Source organism: Carassius auratus, chromosome 41, assembly GCF_003368295.1.
Source record: "Carassius auratus strain Wakin chromosome 41, ASM336829v1, whole genome shotgun sequence".
Classification (NCBI taxonomy): domain Eukaryota; kingdom Metazoa; phylum Chordata; class Actinopteri; order Cypriniformes; family Cyprinidae; genus Carassius; species Carassius auratus.
In genome coordinates this window covers 17,366,176-17,379,779 of record NC_039283.1, presented here as the reverse complement: position 1 = coordinate 17,379,779, position 13,604 = coordinate 17,366,176, and the positions used below count along the sequence as shown (strand labels likewise).

At 35.0% G+C, this 13,604-nt stretch overlaps 2 protein-coding genes and 1 pseudogene across 3 annotated transcripts; 1 reads left to right on the top strand and 2 right to left on the bottom strand.

The window, feature by feature from the left end:
* Positions 1-942: 942 nt before the first annotated feature.
* LOC113059107 (protein S100-A1-like) lies at positions 943-2,457 on the bottom strand. Of its 2 annotated transcripts, none has more exons than XM_026227369.1 (3): positions 2,199-2,457; positions 1,572-1,721; positions 943-1,168 (listed from the first exon to the last, which is right to left on the bottom strand). In XM_026227369.1, exons 1-3 carry the CDS (start codon positions 2,268-2,270, stop codon positions 998-1,000), a joined length of 393 nt encoding a protein of 130 aa, XP_026083154.1. In that variant the 5' UTR covers positions 2,271-2,457; the 3' UTR covers positions 943-997. The 2 variants fall into 2 exon arrangements, with proteins under 2 accessions (XP_026083154.1, XP_026083156.1); XM_026227371.1 differs by having other exon boundaries at positions 1,572-1,717; positions 2,199-2,336.
* A 1,669-nt stretch (positions 2,458-4,126) lies between these two features.
* Positions 4,127-6,533, bottom strand: LOC113059106 (keratinocyte-associated protein 2-like). Its single transcript, XM_026227368.1, has 5 exons — positions 6,383-6,533; positions 5,535-5,689; positions 5,364-5,427; positions 4,665-4,731; positions 4,127-4,488 (listed from the first exon to the last, which is right to left on the bottom strand). The coding sequence occupies exons 1-5, from the start codon at positions 6,384-6,386 to the stop codon at positions 4,371-4,373; spliced, it is 408 nt and encodes a 135-aa protein (XP_026083153.1). The 5' UTR covers positions 6,387-6,533; the 3' UTR covers positions 4,127-4,370.
* Positions 6,534-7,376: 843 nt separating this feature from the next.
* LOC113059105 (tripartite motif-containing protein 46-like) overlaps positions 7,377-13,604 on the top strand; it is a 433,352-nt pseudogene continuing 427,124 nt past the window's right edge.

The window sequence follows — 13,604 nt, the reverse complement described above, 5'->3', positions numbered from 1 at the left end:
ATAAAAATAGTGAAGGCCAGGATGAGAGTTGAACCTACCATTCTATTCCAAAAAGAAAGCATTCAGAATCAACCTTTATTTTTCATATTTGTATTATGGTAATTAAAAATACCAATGTCCGAAAAATAAGAATAATTATTTAAATATATGTTTGAATATTTTAAAGATTACATATAATCATATAAATTACTTTACTTTTCACCAGAAAGACAGAATAAATGCTCCATCTTTATCTTAGTTGTAAGGATTGATCAGACACCTGTGTGTCACTCAATGGCTGTAAGTTATGAAATGTAAATGAATCAGTTTTAATATGCTGTATCTTGTAGCATCATTCCTAAATAACTAAGCTGATGGCACCCATTTCATTAAAATAAACATGTCAATTCTAACCAAGTGCTCAGTTCTGGAATATATTTCATTTTAAGATTGTAAAGCACAATCTCTCTAACTCAATTTGAGATTGGAGTTCTCCAGTTCCAATGAAATTGAATCATAGAGGACATTTTGCATTCCCTCTGTAAATCACTCTCTTGGTACTTTAGTGTCATACAATGATCGGTGCGCAGCAACGCTTCAAGTTCAAGAATAAATTGAACAAACACCTAACATGTACGTGTATTTGCATTGCTTTGATTGTTCTCTGTATCTCTCACCTTCTCACATGCCACGGTTGGTTGATTATGTAACATACCTGCATGTTATTGGTCAAACTACTTTGGTTGTTTTAGGCAATATAAAAATCCTGGCAAGGACGCGTCCTGGGAAAATGGCTCATGGTCACCCTACTTACAGGACATCTGTGGACAGATTCTTTCGTGTCTAATGCTAATACTTATATATACAAAAAATAATAATTTGAACATCACTTAACAAAACTACAGAAACATCCTCCTTTACATACATACAGTGTAACCATAGTAAGAAGTTCAAATCAAGGCATGTGGCTGAAATAGTTTATTAAAACTTATAAACAAACTTAAATAACAGTCATCTTTTATTGCTTTTTGAAACCCCCCGTCTTCTGCATGTGCATCTTGTAGAATTGTTCACAGGCCACGGACAGGCCCACCACAAGAGCCACAAACTCTTCAAAATCCACCTCTCCATCACCATTACCATCCAAATCCTTCATAATCTTCTCTACGGCAGCAGGGTCCCTCTGAGACTACAGATGATGAGAGAAACATGTTTGAAATAGAACAAATGGGAACCTTTTTTTTAAAGATAATGGAAAAAGAGTAAAGTTTTAGAAAATTCTTGAAGATACACAATGAGCAGGGCCAAAAATTTTAAGGCCCCTTGCTACACCATATAGTAGTGGTTCCCAACCTCATTCCTGGAGGCCCACCAACACTGCACCTTTTACATCTCTCCTTTGTCTGACACACCCATTTGAGTTGCTGGAGTCTCTACTGAATCAGGTGTGTTTGATTAGGAGACATGGAAAACATGCAGTGTTGGGGGGACTCCAGGAACGTGTTGGAAACCAACCCGATCATCAGGGTCCAAGTCACCATGTTTAGAGTTGCCCCACCCTGGGTGTAGCAATAAAAAGTGGAATGTTGTACCTTCATAAAGCTGGCCAACTCGGTCTCCATCAGCAGTTTGAGCTCTTTGCGACTTAATGTTGATGTATTTCCTTCATTGCCTGCATAACGGTGAAACACTGTGATCATCGTCTCCATCGCTCTCTCCAGATCAGACGGCATTATGACTGTCTACAGTGAGAAATAACATTCGTTTATGTGAGTTTCTCATCGCTTAATCAAACTGTTGGGCAGACTGAAACATAGGTAACTGGATTTTTCCATTTGGGAAAAAGCCAAAGTGTGAGTAATAACACCCACCGTCATGATGATGACGCAGTAAAGAATTAAGGCAATTAATAATAGTATATGCTGAAGCAATTTTTTTCAGTTATGTAAGTATTAACAGCTATTATTTAAAATTAACAGCGGACTTTTAATCTTCCTGTAAAACTTAGATTCGATTATGTAAATGACGCTGACGTCCATAGAATCTGGGCATCTACGAACGTCACATTCTTCTCGAAAACTATTTTCCTGTTTCGAAGTCATTACGAATACTAAGGTTAAAAAATAAAAATAAAATAAATTATGCTCAAGTTAAACAAAGTTATACTATGCTCTAGAGCACTGCAATACTTTTCTGAATAATAAAATTTGTGTACTTACGCTGAAAAAAGGCAGAGCGTCACCTGAAGATGAAAGAATGTGCAAGAGTTGTTCAAGAAGAAGAGCATGCATTTATACTGGGGCTCCGCCCGAATGACGAGTATGAAGTTGGGTGAGTCCGTGGGTAAGGACTGTAACGTAAACTGTTTGTATTGTTAACTGTTTAGGGCTTAACGCCACAGAAAACGCTTGTGGTTTTCCAAACTTGATTTCCTAAGTGAGTGACTCAAAGCTTTCACAATACTTATCTTCTGACAAAACAACTTCTCTTGCTCTCAGTTTTGGACAGATGTCTGAAAAGGATACTTGCCAGGGCATTATTTTAAAGGGTAGGGCTGCTGTTTTTGGCAGTGATAAGGCTTGTTCCAGCCTGCAAAGCAGGAATGAGGGGATGTCCACTCCCTAACCAGAATATAAAAAGTGCCTTTAACCATTTTGTCTATGTAAGAAAATGTACGATCATAAATTAAGTGACCAACAACACAACCTATGTGCATTTTTGGTAGCAGCATTACTGTGCACATACCACATATGAATGAGACAGAATGTTTAGCTGGAATTAATGCATTCTTTGCACCACAGACCTAATAAATCAGTGTTTCCTCAAGCAAAACAAAGGTAAAGTTACTCTTATACAGCGTTTCCCTTTGGAAACTAAATGAAATCTCAGTAGGACATGGGGGAAAAAAAGGGGAAGAGAGAGAATGGATGAATGCCACATTGTGTTTTGAATGGGCGTGATTGTGTTATCATAGTAGCATCCATGCTAGTACAGCTCAGAACTGTTTTCACAAGTTTTCTCAGCTTTCTTTTCAAGCTAGGACATGACTTATTTTTTTTTTTTAAGTGGCCTAACTAGTAGTTTGATTCTAAAAAGTTCCAGTGCAATTGTCTAAAGATTCTTAAATATTGATTTAAAATACATACATTTATTTGGAAAGCAAAACAACAGGATAAGAAATCTTGTTTTATGAGAAATGTTGGTAACACTTTATAATAAGGTTCCATTAGTTTATGTTAGTTAATTTATTAACATGAGCAAACAATGAACAGTACATCCATTACCATACTGTATTACTCTTTGTTAATGTTAGTTAATGAAAATACAGTTATTCATTGTTAGTTCAGGCTAATTCAGTGTATGAACTAATGTTAACAAACACCGTTGTTTTAATAAAAAAAATTGTAAATGTTTAAATTAACCTTAACTAAGATCAATAAATGCTGTAGTAGGATTGTTCTTGTTTAGTTCCTAAAGTTGTTAACTAACTTTAACTTTTAATGGCATGACTGAATTTAAGACTTCCTGGTCTGATTTAAGATTTTTTTAGGCCTTAATTAGACTTTTTAAAATCCTTTTTAAGACCCGCAGAAACTCTTGATGTAAAAATAGACATCCATTAGTTTTGTCCTTCTGAAAATTCAGATCACAGCAGTTTCACAGCTTTCTGGCTTTAATTGAAAAACATTGAAAATATATTTGCTTGCGCTTCAACTGGTAGAGGCCCATATTTTAAATTCCATGCTAGTTTGAACCTTATCTGCAGTTTGACCTTTAAGGACTGAGTAATACTAGTTTAAACAGAAAGTTGACAATGATTGAAATTTTTTGCAGGGTCAGTACCAAGACTGAGTTAGCTGAAAGTCCCAGAATGCATTTTGAGGCCTTAGGCAGTTAGCATACACAAAGCGGGGAAAACCAGAACAATGAAAACACTTTGTGGTTTAAGGTATAGTACAGACAGTTTTCTGGGTTAAAAAAATGTCCAGGTCTGCAAGGGAAGCTTTCACACATCCCTATTAGTCTCTCCATTTAATATATTCCTATTGAATGACTGGATCTTGCCTGTGAAATTTTGCTGAGCGACAACAAATGTGACTACACCTTTTAGTCATTTGGAGTCCACCAACAAGCAAAATGGTACACGTATTCTTTCATCAATTTTTAATAACAAACACAACCCCTTAAACAAAAATATATTGTAAACAAAACCCAAAATCACACATCTATGACTGATTTGATCAAATGTGTTTAGTTATCTTGAATGGAATGAATAATAATAATAAAAAAAAGTCCGCTGTTGGCAAACATATCAGATTCTGTAGCTTCAGCACACTGCGGTCTGGTGGCTGAATGGGTGACCGCGATAGTAATGGGATGAGGTAAGCATTTCAGTTCTTTCTTTTGCCCTTGCTGGTGGGTTTGGCGGGAGTTGGGACAGGTGCTGCCTGGTAAAGAGCTGCTGACACTTTGTTGATGTAGTAAAGTGCAAAGACAGAGAAGATCAGGCTATATGGGAGAGGGCAGAGAAAGAAAGAACAAATGAAACCTATAAAAGTACTGTGGGTTTTCTCCTTTACAATTTTTTATTTGTTAGTTTTCAAAAACTGGTATGAGTCAAGTTTTTTTTTTTTTTTCTGTGGTAATCAATTACTTTAAAACATAAGTAATGCCGTCCCACTTACCATGTTGTCACGCACACACGGTGCACCAAACCAGACGCAAACAGAGAGAGGCACAGGCACACGAAAACTAAGAGAGAGATGGAATCTTTTTCAGGCAAGTACAGATATTAATCTGAATTAAAATCATTAATCTGATTTAATATGTATTACAAATTTGTATAATTTGTTCATTATTAAAATGGCACTGTTCAAAAGTTTGGACTCGGTATAATAATGTCTCTTATACTCTTCAAGGTTGCAATTATTTTATCACAAAAAACAGTAAGTTTGTGAAATATTATTACAGTTAAAATAAATTTTTTGTTGTTAGAATGTATTTAAAGATGAATGTATTCATTTTTAAATCATTTTTATATGCTGATGTGGTGCTCAAGAAACATTTCTTATTATTAATGTCGAAAACAGTTAGCACTGGCTTGTATTTTTGTGGAAACTAATTAATTTTTCTCAGTATTCTCAGATGAACTAAGTTGAAAAGACTGCATTCACTTTTTTTTTTTTACTGTTTAACGTTTTAACTGTCAATTTTGATCAGTTTAATGCATCCTTGCTTAATAACAGTATTAATTTATTTTCTTCTTTTTTTTTAAATAGGCCAAACTACTGAATGGTAGTGTATAGTGTATTCATTTGGACTTTCTGCAGGCGAAGAGCAGGATGCACCAGACAGGGTCAGCGCATGCATATTCTCACACTTACTCTCTGGGAAGATTTTGGCTTGGAAGCCTTTGCCAAAGACAAGGTTCTCCAGGTTATTGAAAGCCTGTAATGGCAGGTTAAGAATTAACAGAAAGCAGATGAGTAAAATACAAATAATGTTGAGGTTACACAAACTAGGACTGTATGCAGGACAAAGCGGCATAAGGATACAGTAAGAGAGCAGACAAACAGCACAGATCCCAGGAAACCCCCAAGGATGGTCAGCCACTCCGAAGAGCCCAGCTGCCTACTGAACATCTGCATCCCTGCAAACACCAGCACTGACAGCAGACTGGACAACAGCAGGGACGTGCTTGTGTTCACCGCTATAAAAACAAATAGAGAGAGAGAAAGACTGTGTGAAAGAGTGCGTGGAACCATCCAAACACTTATTTTTCACTCATATTATTTATTTGAAAACAAATTTAATTACTATTTCTAAATTTACACTAAGTTCAAACGTATCTGAAAGATTTGATCATTTATTGTTCTACTGAACAATAAAATACATGGACGAATTTTGACACGTCAATGTACAGTACGCTCTTCAAAACTTTCCGTGCAGCTACAAATTTCTACAATAATCTTTTTTGCTTTTAGTTCTTATTTGCTTATATAAATAGTTAGCGTACATTGGGATCATTCTATTCTTGTTCTTTCGCCTGTTCTTCAAATGCTGAGCCGATGGCGATTGAAAATGTATGAAATGTTTTAGCATGGGTTAGCTGTGGCTAAACACATTTAGATAGTAACGTACAATGTTTTGTGCTTTTTTTCCGAAACACAAAATGACGAAACTACCACATTTCAACACACTGCTAATGTTCTCACAAAGTGTTTTAAATCAAGATCTGCAGCAAGCAACTATTTTACAATTAAGGGCTCAAAGTTTGCAGGGAGTTAACTAGTGAAATAAACGATATCGGTCCTGTTTCATGTTCATGCGTGCAAACTATCCAACAGCTCCAATAGGTAGAACATTATTTATTCTGAATAATTTGTATAAAAGTTATACTCACCCATGTTTGACAGCTGGAAGATAAAGAGACAGGCTTAACACCTCGCTTTTCAGTCCCTGGGTCAGCAGAGCAAAGAAAGATGACGCGACGCTAGTGTCTGAAAACTGTGCCGAGTGCGAACCAACAAACCCGACAGCGCCATCTAGTGGACACAAGAGAGCAGCACAGTTATTTCTCTTCTGTTTAATCTACATAACAACGGGAAGCATAAAACAATGAAAACAAAGCTTTTTCGTGTTATGCCCCCATAAAAAAAATCTAATACATTATCTTTTTCAGCAGCAAATATGTCTTAACAGCTTTACAATTGATCTGTGCTGAGATTAAGTAATCATAAAAGATATTTAAAATTAGTGGAAAACAGTCCACCATTTGCTACAGTTGACATGTATTTTGCTTTGTGTATGTATTTACTAAATTAAATATGAAGTTTGACTATATTATCCATCTCCATAACCAGTATCACATTCCATAAAAAAGACCATTGTATCAGTTTTCATTAACACATTTACTAAACAAATAAACAATGGAACTTGGGTCCTAAATAACTTTGTAAAAGTACAACTGAAAAAGTGTGAAATTTTCTCTAACTCCTCTTTACATTTAAAAAAGTCTATTCCCTTTAAATACCCTTCTTTAAATTGTCTAAAGTCATCGGATTATATCTATGAATTATTTCTTAGACTTTGACTTTATTAGGAATTACACAGACTATATTCATTTAAATAGCTAGGTATATGAACAAAGTTTATGAAAAAGAAAAAAAATGGATAATCACGTTTCAGCTTCATGACAGCGTTAGGAAACAAATAGTGTAGTATAGCATGTAAAAAGAAAAAAAAACTATAAAATCAAAGCAACATAAAATACACACGTTATAAAAACATATTATATTATATTATATTATATTATATTATATTATATTATATTATATTCCACACTTGACTGGATCACAAGCGGCTGCGCGCTCAGCATCCCTGCGCATGCTCCTTACTGACCTCCCCCCAAACACCTCACAGCATCCATCGACTACAACATCCGTCAGAATAGACCACAGCAAGCACTGCTGGAAAACCACTAAATCAACATGGATTGCGTTAAGTTGGAGCTCTCCGATATATTAGAAAAAATAGCATCATTATAACGTAAAGGTTTGTCCTACGTCAGTTTCGGTTGCAGTTACCACCATTTCGGTTTATTTCGCGTTGTCCTGGTCTTACAAGCTGTTCGTTTTTTAATGACTAGGCTATATATTAAAAGGAATATCATTTTGATATCATTTTACCAACTGGCATAGTTCCAGCAATGGCAGATGCGGAGTTGCAAACCTTTACATCCATAATGGACGCTCTCGTGCGCATCAGCGTAAGTAGCTACATTTGCATCATAAAAACCACATATTTGCACGATATCAGTGATTTGCATGCGGTTGATTTTTAACACACGAATGCACGTCACAGCATCTTTCAAAGAAATGGTAAGTTTTGGTGTTTTTCATAGCCAAATGTAACATTTTAAAACAGCGTTAACAGAGAACAACACCCCATTCTTTATTAAGAGCATTTCATTTCCTCGGAATGTGCAAATAACACCTGTAAGCAGAAACCGAGCTCCTCATCTGCTGCCAGCCACTGAAGCGCGTGGAGGCCAAGGCTGCTTTTCCACTATATGTGTATATATATATATATATATATATATATATATATATATATATATATATATATATATATTATGCTCTCATTCGTAATGGCCAAATATATATATGTATTTAAGAAAATGTAAAAGGCCTTATCACTGTCACGTGACAGAATGCATGTTGCCATGGAGACGGGATGCAGGAGCGCTGAGGCCTGGAGAGCCTCTGTGGGAAACGCCTGCTAAAAAGACAACAGCTGGGCGACTTGAATTATTTAAAGGGCTTATGCTGTCAGCCGTAGGGAAAGTAACGACTATGCTTAACAGAAAACAACCTAAAATAGCCAAACATTTATTTGCTGGTTTAGTTTAGAGGTGTTTAGGACACTTTTCATTTGCGCATCTTGCCAACAAGCTAAACTAGCTCAGCGCCTGTCTGCTAGGATGAGTGTGTCAGCGTTTTCTTTTAATCATTTGCTTTCAAATGATTGGGACTAATAGAGTTGAAACAGTGCCTGGCCACTTTGCAGCAGCTTTGGTTCTGAAAATATTTTTCCCATAAGGATTAAAATATATATATATTTTTTTTCAACTGTAAAGATATGAACCACACCAACCAGCTATGAGGGGAATCACAACATTACAAAGTTTAATTTGAAGCAAACAAATCTGAAAACTGTATAAAACAAATGTACAAGACTGTGTACTTAGTGACTTCAATAAGGAATGATTTACAGTCCTATGAATAATTAAATTAAAAACTATTTATAACTATTTGTTTAACTATTTTGATTATATATAGAAAAATATATCTTATATGTATTTCAAAATCTAATTATTTAAGTAGAGTGTAGAGAGAATGTGCATGAGTGGACTGGAATAAAGTGTTCTTTTGGTCATATAGTAAATGCAGTTTTCACCATAAATTCCACTGTTAAATATTATTTAAAGAATAAGCTGAAACAAGGTGGACTGACAACTTTAACAAAAGCATAAGCCATCAGTTAACAAACACCAATCTTTAAAGGTTTATCATAGATTCATCATTCAGAATCAGTATATAAATAAAATGAATGGGATTTTTACTTCAAGAACTGTTGAAATTGTATAATTTCTTTAATTTAGATTCCATTGGTGTTGAGTTAAAAATGTTTAATTCCTTAAAATGACTCTATAACAGAAGCTCAGGTGGCTGGAATGTAAATAAACAAGATTTCTCAATAACCTTAAACTTTATTACAGAAGTCAACATCAAGTTTTTTGAGCTTGAGGAGCGACATTCTTGTGCTTTCTGGCATTTGAAATGTTTGATTTGCATTTACACACTCTCCTGGAAAGAACAAAGATGAAAAACACCTATTTACAGATTTCTCAGTCGAAAACAACTCGTCAGTTACGAATAAAATGAAGCGGCTGAAGATATCAGTCATATTCTATTTGTTACTCATGATTTGAATGTTGCATAAAAGATTTCCATTGTAACCCAATAATGCGAAACCGGAGTAATTTATAAAAAGTAATAGAAAAAAAAGGAAGTATTGACTGCGGTTTTAATAAACATGGCTGTTTGTGTGTGTTGATGTTTGATATGCACATCCTTCTGTGTTGATGTCCTGATATGCAAATGTTCTGACCTTTATGAGTTCTGCCTTATTTCCATATGTTAACCTTACAAAAACTCAGTCTACAGCATAATCCACACTCATTTTTAGTCATTAAAATGGAAATAATAATAATAATAAAAACTGTTCTACTCCAAATATAACATCTTTGGATCAATCTACAGTTTTTTTTTTTAAACTGCACATATAACATCAGGAATGAAGTATTTTTTGAGTGAGCGTAACCTCTTCTGCTAATTATTTATTTAATATCTCTTTTTTTCTCTCTGTCTAGTCCAATATGAAGAGCATTGAGAGAGAGCTGCGCTGTCCAGTGTGTGAGGAGATGGTGAAGCAGCCGATAGTGTTGCCTTGTATGCACAGTGTGTGTGTGCTGTGTGCCGCAGAAGTCTTGGTTCAGAGAGGATACCCTCCACCCGAACTCCCCCAGAGCCCAACACTCCCACCTCAAGCCCCATCACACGCTCTCCCCGACAAACACGCCGGCCTCCGCCCAAAACAGACCCGTCTAGACCGGGTGATCAGAACAGGTTTGTGTGTTCATTAATAGACACTAAGATTAAAATACAGTGTGCTGGTATTTCATTGAACAGCTGTCTGGGATACCTGATTCTGATTGGTCAATCAATCAGTCTGCAGTCAAGCATTTTTATAGTGACCACTAAACTGTACACTACCATAGAAAGTTTGGGCTCGTTAGGATTTTTCAATGTTATGCTCTCCAAGGCTGCATTTATTTGATCCAAAATACAGTAACACTGTAATATTGTGAAATGTTATTCTATTATATAAATTGTTTTAAAATGTAATTCATTCCTATGGTGGAAGAGCTGAATTTCAGTAGCCATTGCTTCCGGTATTTAGCGTCCCCATGTTCCTTCAGAAATCATTCTAAATATGCTGATTTTTGCTCAACAATCATTTCTTATTATCAATTTTGAGAAACAGTTGTGCTGCTTAATATTTTTGTGGCAAGCTTGAATATTTGTTCAGGAATCTTTTGATGAATAGAAAGCTCAAAAGAACAGCGTTTATTTGGAAATAGAACAATGTAAAAGTTTTTAACTGTAACTTTTGATCAATTTAATGCATCCTTTTTGAATAATTGTATTAATTTTTTTTTATCAAAATAAAAGTCTTAGTGACCCAGACATCTAATTTTAACACACTTATATCCTTTGTGGTCCTTTTTATTCTCCCATAATGAAATACGTTTTAGCTCAAATCAATTATCAATCAAATTTAAGAATCATGTCAGTTTAATAATTAGTTCGCTTATTAATAAATATAATATATATATATATATATATATATATATATATATATATATATATATATATATATATATATATATATATATATTATATATATTAAAAATGTTGACCGTTTTAGCTCTGTGCAAAAGTTAATAGATGTTGCTGTATCATTCAGATGTATTGCATCTGTGCAGCACTTTGCAAGTGTGTGTGTGATTAAATGTAGCAGCCGTCATGATGGGCTGATTCTGAATGTGTCAGCACACAACAGGCCTTGGGAATCTGTCTTCTTTCTGCATTGATTAGCTTTTCCTTTCTTCTTCCTGGATTAGATTTACTAGGGCTTAAAGAAGCTTTAATGTTGGAAACTGCTTTTTCTACCTGTATCTCTCTCTTTTCTTGTACAGTGTGTGGGACACATCCAGGACGCAGGCGTAAAGACACCCCTCCTGTGATCATGCTGTTCCCCTGTCCCACTTGCGGAAAAGATGTGGAGCTAGGAGAGAGAGGGCTTACTGACTGTTTGAGAAACCTCACGCTGGAGCGTATAGTGGAGAGGTCTCTCGCTCTTTCTCTCTTTCAGACGCAAACACTTTTCCTCACATTTTCTGCTTTTTTTTTTTTACTGGATCTACATTAAAACTGAATTCCAGTAACTGTGCTGTGCAATGCAGAAATGTTGTTCTACTGGTTTTGAACCCTTGAGCAGGGTTCTGTTGTTCTGAACTTGCATCTATTCATAGGCACATGACCAAAGAGATTGATAGCGCTTTGAATATTCTCACACAGTACGTGGACCAATGAAATTACCATTTTGGAATTGTAAAATTAGGTGTAAATTTACTGCTCTTCCAGTAATTAGCATGCATAGCTCCCATTCTGTGCTGGTGTAAAATTGTCCACAAGCAAATATCCTTAAGGTTTTTAAAATGGCCATAATACTGTGTAGGTTCCATTATAGATTTAAACAGCAAGAAAAAAAAATTAACTTAAAAATTCAGACAAAGGAAACAAATGAGTATAACATGGACACAGATCATGTGAAAAAAATTTTATTCATAGCAACAAGATCTATTTTTTCTTCTGCATGTCATGCATGGAGCTCGGTACGTGACATGTTGTTTCTAGAACAAAAAAAAAAAAGACATACAAAATCAAGACATTTAAAATATGTGATTTAAAAAAATAAACACACACACACACACATATTTATATATATAAAATTGTTAAAATATTTAAATAAAACATTATGTTCCTCTTAACATCTGAATACTTGAGGGTTCTTCTTTTTTTCCTTTAAAAGAGAAGTTGTGAGAAAATGGGGAGCTGAACTTTTCTTTTATGGAGTCTTTGGACAGCTGAGCTGCATCTACCTCACAATAGACCACACACGCTATATTTTTTGTACACATACACACATATAATAAAAAATATATATAAGCCATATGTATTTACTTTTCAGATTAGACTCATGGATGACCGATGTCTTTCTTTGTCCATGTGTGCAGGTACAGGCACACGGTGAGTCTCGGCAGCATGGCAATCATGTGCCAGTTCTGCAAACCTCCTCAGGCTCTGGAGGCCACCAAAGGCTGCGCTGATTGCAGGTCCAACTTCTGTAACGAGTGCTTCAAGCTGTACCACCCTTGGGGCACACCACGAGCCCAACACGAACACATCATGCCCACACACAGCTTCAGACCCAAGGTAAAAAAAAAAAAACTTATTCTGAGAGAAGATCAACCCTAATGGGCCACAAACATAAAGAGAGAGAGAGAGAGTCAAACCATAGATTTTGTTTTTGCTGACAATCAGGTTTCAATTTTTCCGCACTTGAAAGTGTCTTGAAGAAATTTACCATTCATATACATTACCATTCAAAAGTAAATTATTTTGTAAATAAATTAAAATTTCTATTCATGCATTAAATTTTTGAAAAGTGAGAGAAGAGACATTTATAATGTTACAAAAGATTTTATCTAAAATAAATGCTGTTCTTTTTTAACTTTCTAATAATAATAACTCTAATAATCCAGTGAGATTTTTGTTTGCACAAGGAGTCTGACAACAACCAGTGGATATAACATGAAGAAACAGAACAAACTAATACAGACTCAATCTAGAAGAACTGGGGCAATATCTCCAAGACACTTCAAGAAACCTTCCTGCAAAGCTACAGTACTGTTTTAGGCACTTTTTCTGTAAAGTGAGAATGCTTTCAAAAAATAATGTCATAAATAGATGTTATTTATCAACTAAATCAAATCAACTTTTTGTGTGACCATACTTTGTGTTTAAAACAGCTTTTGTCCTTATTTTTGTCTGGTATTTTCTGGTATCTTTGCAAGTGTTTGCAAGTGTTTGCAAGTTTTTTCTGTTTCTTCATGTAATTCAAGATGGACTGGATTATGCTGAGATCAGATTTCTGTGTGGAGCACTGGCTGTTGTAAGACTCCTTGTTCATACAAAATCTCAGTGCATTATTCAAAATAATTGCAAAAGAAATGTTTAGAAATGTAAACTGATATTTCATACTGACACACTACAGCAAAAGATAGAAATAACTGACTTAAAACCATTTTTTGTTCATGAAATATTAGTTGCCTAAGACTTTTGCACAGTAGTGTATGTGCAAAACAGGATTTTTGCATTATTTTTTATTTAATATGTTTGTCCATGTGACAATGGATTCTTTTATATATTTTGAAA

Coding starts and splice junctions, on each gene's coding strand:
- LOC113059107 (XM_026227369.1), bottom strand. CDS start 2,270: ATGCATGCTCTTCTTCTTGAACAACTCTTGCACATTCTTTCATCTTCA. Junction 1,722..2,198: donor ACGCTCTGCCTTTTTTCAGC/GTAAGTACACAA, acceptor TTCTCACTGTAG/ACAGTCATAATGCCGTCTGA. Junction 1,169..1,571: donor AGTTGGCCAGCTTTATGAAG/GTACAACATTCC, acceptor CATCATCTGTAG/TCTCAGAGGGACCCTGCTGC.
- LOC113059106 (XM_026227368.1), bottom strand. Junction 4,732..5,363: donor AGCCAAAATCTTCCCAGAGA/GTAAGTGTGAGA, acceptor TCTCTCTCTTAG/TTTTCGTGTGCCTGTGCCTC. Junction 4,489..4,664: donor CGTGTGTGCGTGACAACATG/GTAAGTGGGACG, acceptor TCTCCCATATAG/CCTGATCTTCTCTGTCTTTG.